The 3,945-nt window shown below is 28.9% G+C and overlaps 1 protein-coding gene across 1 annotated transcript; it reads left to right on the forward strand.

The window, feature by feature from the left end:
* Window positions 1-1,473: 1,473 nt before the first annotated feature.
* On the forward strand, window positions 1,474-3,254 carry LOC101503656 (uncharacterized). Its single transcript, XM_004507731.4, has 4 exons — window positions 1,474-1,726; window positions 1,812-1,919; window positions 2,426-2,641; window positions 2,934-3,254. The coding sequence occupies exons 1-4, from the start codon at window positions 1,558-1,560 to the stop codon at window positions 2,972-2,974; spliced, it is 534 nt and encodes a 177-aa protein (XP_004507788.1). The 5' UTR covers window positions 1,474-1,557; the 3' UTR covers window positions 2,975-3,254.
* The last annotated feature ends 691 nt before the right edge of the window (window positions 3,255-3,945 follow it).

A 3,945-nucleotide genomic window follows, 5' to 3' on the forward strand; every position in this document is an offset into this window, starting at 1 on the left:
ATAGTTGCGAAATATAAGTTGTTTTGTTGATAACTAATTTCCAGTAAAAAATCTAGTTTATCATTTTAAACGAGGTTTCTCACTTCAACTATACTTTTAAATTAGATATTTTTTTGTTAGCACAAGATTATATTAAAGCATACACTGACGAGTTTTGTATCGTACACTCCCTATCTGTACGGTATACCTTCCTTATTTCAATGGAAAATAACATATTACTCATTTTTACTATGTATAAAACCATCAAAAAAAATTTACCACTTTTTTCTCACCCCACTTTCGAAAATTACAAAATCTTCTTAAAAATTCAAAAATTTCAAACTTTCAAAATATAAAAAAGTGAGTTTTGTTGACATTTTCGAAAGTTTTGTTAAATATGAAACTTTCGAAACTTAAATTTCCAGAAATTTTAACAAATTTCAAAACTTTGGATAAGTTTAAAAGTTTTGAAGTGTGTTTTTCCAAAAATCATCAAAACTTTCGAAAAGTTTGATGAATTTGAAACTTTTAAAACGTAATGCTCGAAACTTTCAAATTCCCGAAGTAATTCAATTTCAAAAAATTCATAACTTTCGAAAGTTTCAATTTATTTCAAAAAATATATGTTGTCTTTTATAATTAAAATTTTATTTTGAAAAATAAATTTATAATGTTATTATTAATTAAATTTATTGTTATTTTTTAAATTAGGTATGAAATTGATTACTATTAATTTATTACTAAAAAAAAATATTTCAAAACTTCTGTATTGTTCCCAAATTTTCGAAACTTGTTTCGGAAGTTTTATTGAAGATCAAACTTTCAAAACAATGTCAGAACTTTTCATATTCCAAAATTTTGAAACTGAAAAACCTCATGTTTCTGAATTTTACATTTTGAAACTTTCAAATTGTTAGAAAGTTTCGAATGTTTCTGTATTTCGAAAGTTTCATCTTCATGGAAACTTTTCAAAGTTTCAAAATTTTAGAAAAAAATGAACTACAAAATTTCATGTTCATGGAAACTTTCGAGGATTTGAAAAATTAATGTTTCGAAAATTTCAAAGTTTCGAAATTTATTTTACTTTTGATTTCAAAGGTTTCAAATGTTCGAATGTTTGCAAATATGTGATTCGAACAATTCAAACTTTCAAAGAAAATAGATGAAAAAAAGAAAAGGAAAACTTTTTGAGAATTTTTACTAATAATATTAAGGACAATATGATATTTTTTATAGAGATAGAAGTGGGAGGTATAGGTAGAGGGTGCGAGGTACAAAACTCTTAAGTATAAGTATCGTGTATTGCTGTATCTGTGAAAATGGTCTAAAGGCCAACAAAGAAAAATCTGTTGAATAAGGCCAGAGTCCAACATACACACTAGTATTTATTGGGCCTGCATGAGAGTAGTCACAAAACAAACTTGACACGTGACACTAGTGGTTTCCGTGAAATGGACACGTGTGCCGTTGTTAAAGTTTGTAAACCGCCAACAAAACAAACAAACAAACAAACAACGTTGTCCATGCCTCTTTCTCTCAAAACTCTGCATTTTGGATTCAACACAGAACGAATAAGAAATGGAAAACAGAACGCGCCTTAGAGTTCAAAATAAGAAACCAATTAAGCGCAGCGGAAGAAAACCGTTGGTGAAAAAGTTTTTTGATTATCTCAAATCTGATACTTTTATGTACGCTCCTCTTGTCTCTCCTCAACCCTCTGTTTTACCCTCACCCAACGCCTTCAAAGGTTTCAAATTCAAACTTAACCATTATTTTCTTTTCCTTCATTGCCTTTTTTTTTTACTTTATTTGATGGTTTGTTATGATCTCAGTGGTGGAACTGAAAAGACCTATAAAAGAGAAGCATTGGTTTGGGGAGTATCTCAAATCTCATGGGTATATGTATGATCCGTTGCTTGAGCTTCCATTTTCACCTCAAGGTACTTTTTTTTTAATCAATTTTCAGCTATTTACCAGTTTGTCCCTGAACCCTGCTCTAGGGACCTTTGTCAGTACCTAACAATTTGGAAATAGGAAAAGGTTTACAAAACCATTTATTCATTGGATGCTTAGGTTTAGATTTTATTTTAAAATATGGTAGATGATTTCATTAACATCATATCATTATGTCTAGCAGCTCATTTTATCCTCTTTTTTTAGCATAATTGGTAGCTTTATGTCGGAGTCTTAAACATAAACAGACATACCAATACTCCTATTTAAAATAATTTGATTGAAATGGAATACTGAAAAGTTGAATCTTTAAGTAATGCAAGAATCAAAATATTAAACTTAAAGAAAGTTGATGTATTTTGAAACTGAAATTGTTTCATGATCTATTGTTAAGAGTCTATTGACCTGCAACAAAAACAGGTTGCAATGTAACATCATGTTACTGTCACTTGATTATTCATTGATTTTGTGTTGTTCATCTGCTAAATTGCAGAACCTTTGGAGGACTGTGTAACAATAAGGAAGGATGTTTCAACTGGAAAGTCAACTATGAATGTCAACAACAAAGAAACTAATCATTTAGGAAATGTGAACCGAAGGTCTGAAAGCCATGTTCCTCAAACGCATCTCTCAGATCACCGTACTCCGGGACACAAGGAAACTATGAAGCATACCGTATACCAAAGTTGTCGCTCAACTTCAACTTCAAGTAAAAGTCTTTTGTTGCATAAAATGCATTAGTTAGTTGACTGCTTTAACTTCTCTGATATATCAACTATTTCAATTGATGATTTGCTGTTTGTTGTTGAAAATGAGATTCAATTTAATGATTGAGACAGTATGACTTATGCTAGAATTAGATTTAATGTTCTTTAGATGTAAGATGAGACTAGGAAATTTAGTCATTTTGATGGTTAATGTATTGTGCCAAGTTGACGATATAGTATTTTAATTAAGAATTATTTTGACACACATAACTCTGCTTATGTTGTATGCTGCAGGAAATGTGACCCTCAAGTCACCGCTGAGAGCTCATACTTGATGGAATCTTTTTAATATAAATAGAAACATAGAAGATAATAACCTATATGGGGTGTTGTTTTAGGTGTTTGGTGTTCATATGATGAATGTATTTAGAATTTGACTAGTTATAGTCTTTGTCTTTTGGTAGAACATACTAATGCCAAATTTGTATTAGCTTATTTTGATATGCTTTACATGTAACGTATAAGTTGTTTCAATGTATAGTTTGGATGTATAGTTAAAGGACATGGAATTCATCTTTTTCATCTGATAAGAGATATTTGGTTGGTTTTTTGTAAGTTGGGCAAATTCTAACCTGAACCACATTGATAGATGATTAAGAGAGTCAATTGTTACATCGACTTGATCTTATAGATCAAGTAGAGTATTAATTTATTTTTTTGTAGAATACTAACTTATTTTTTTTTAAAGAGGATTGTTGATCGTCGGTATCTTATAGATCAAGTAGAGTATTAATTTATTTTTTGTAGAGTATTAACTTAGAGTATTGTTGATCGACGTTATAGTTTTGAGTAATTTTTAAGTATTAATTTCTGGAAGGCAATTCATTTAATTCATTTAATATATGCAAAGTGGATTTGATTTTTCTAAAGTAAGAAATTAATAAATTGGAGAAATGAATAGTTGATAATATAATTACTTATCATTAATCATGAATGTATAAATTATATTAATTATTAATTTGATTATTTATAGTTGATATTATTATTTTAATTTTTTAAATGAGTGGTTTACTTTAGAAAAGTCAGATTACTATAAAATAGATATCTTAGAGAAATCAAATCTCTACAAATTAGATATTTTAGAAATGATCTTATCAAAGATTGATTTTGAATAGTGTTGTGCGCACAAATAACCTCTACAATGTCTTCCTTCTCGTCTTTACTCTACTTAATGATTTGTTTTACATCTATCGATCTTCAACTTCAGTTGTTTAAACTTAACATCCCAGCTCCCGTTTTTCACTTG

The sequence above is a fragment of the Cicer arietinum genome, chromosome 7 (assembly GCF_000331145.2).
Source record: "Cicer arietinum cultivar CDC Frontier isolate Library 1 chromosome 7, Cicar.CDCFrontier_v2.0, whole genome shotgun sequence".
In the NCBI taxonomy this organism is placed as follows: Eukaryota; Viridiplantae; Streptophyta; class Magnoliopsida; order Fabales; family Fabaceae; genus Cicer; species Cicer arietinum.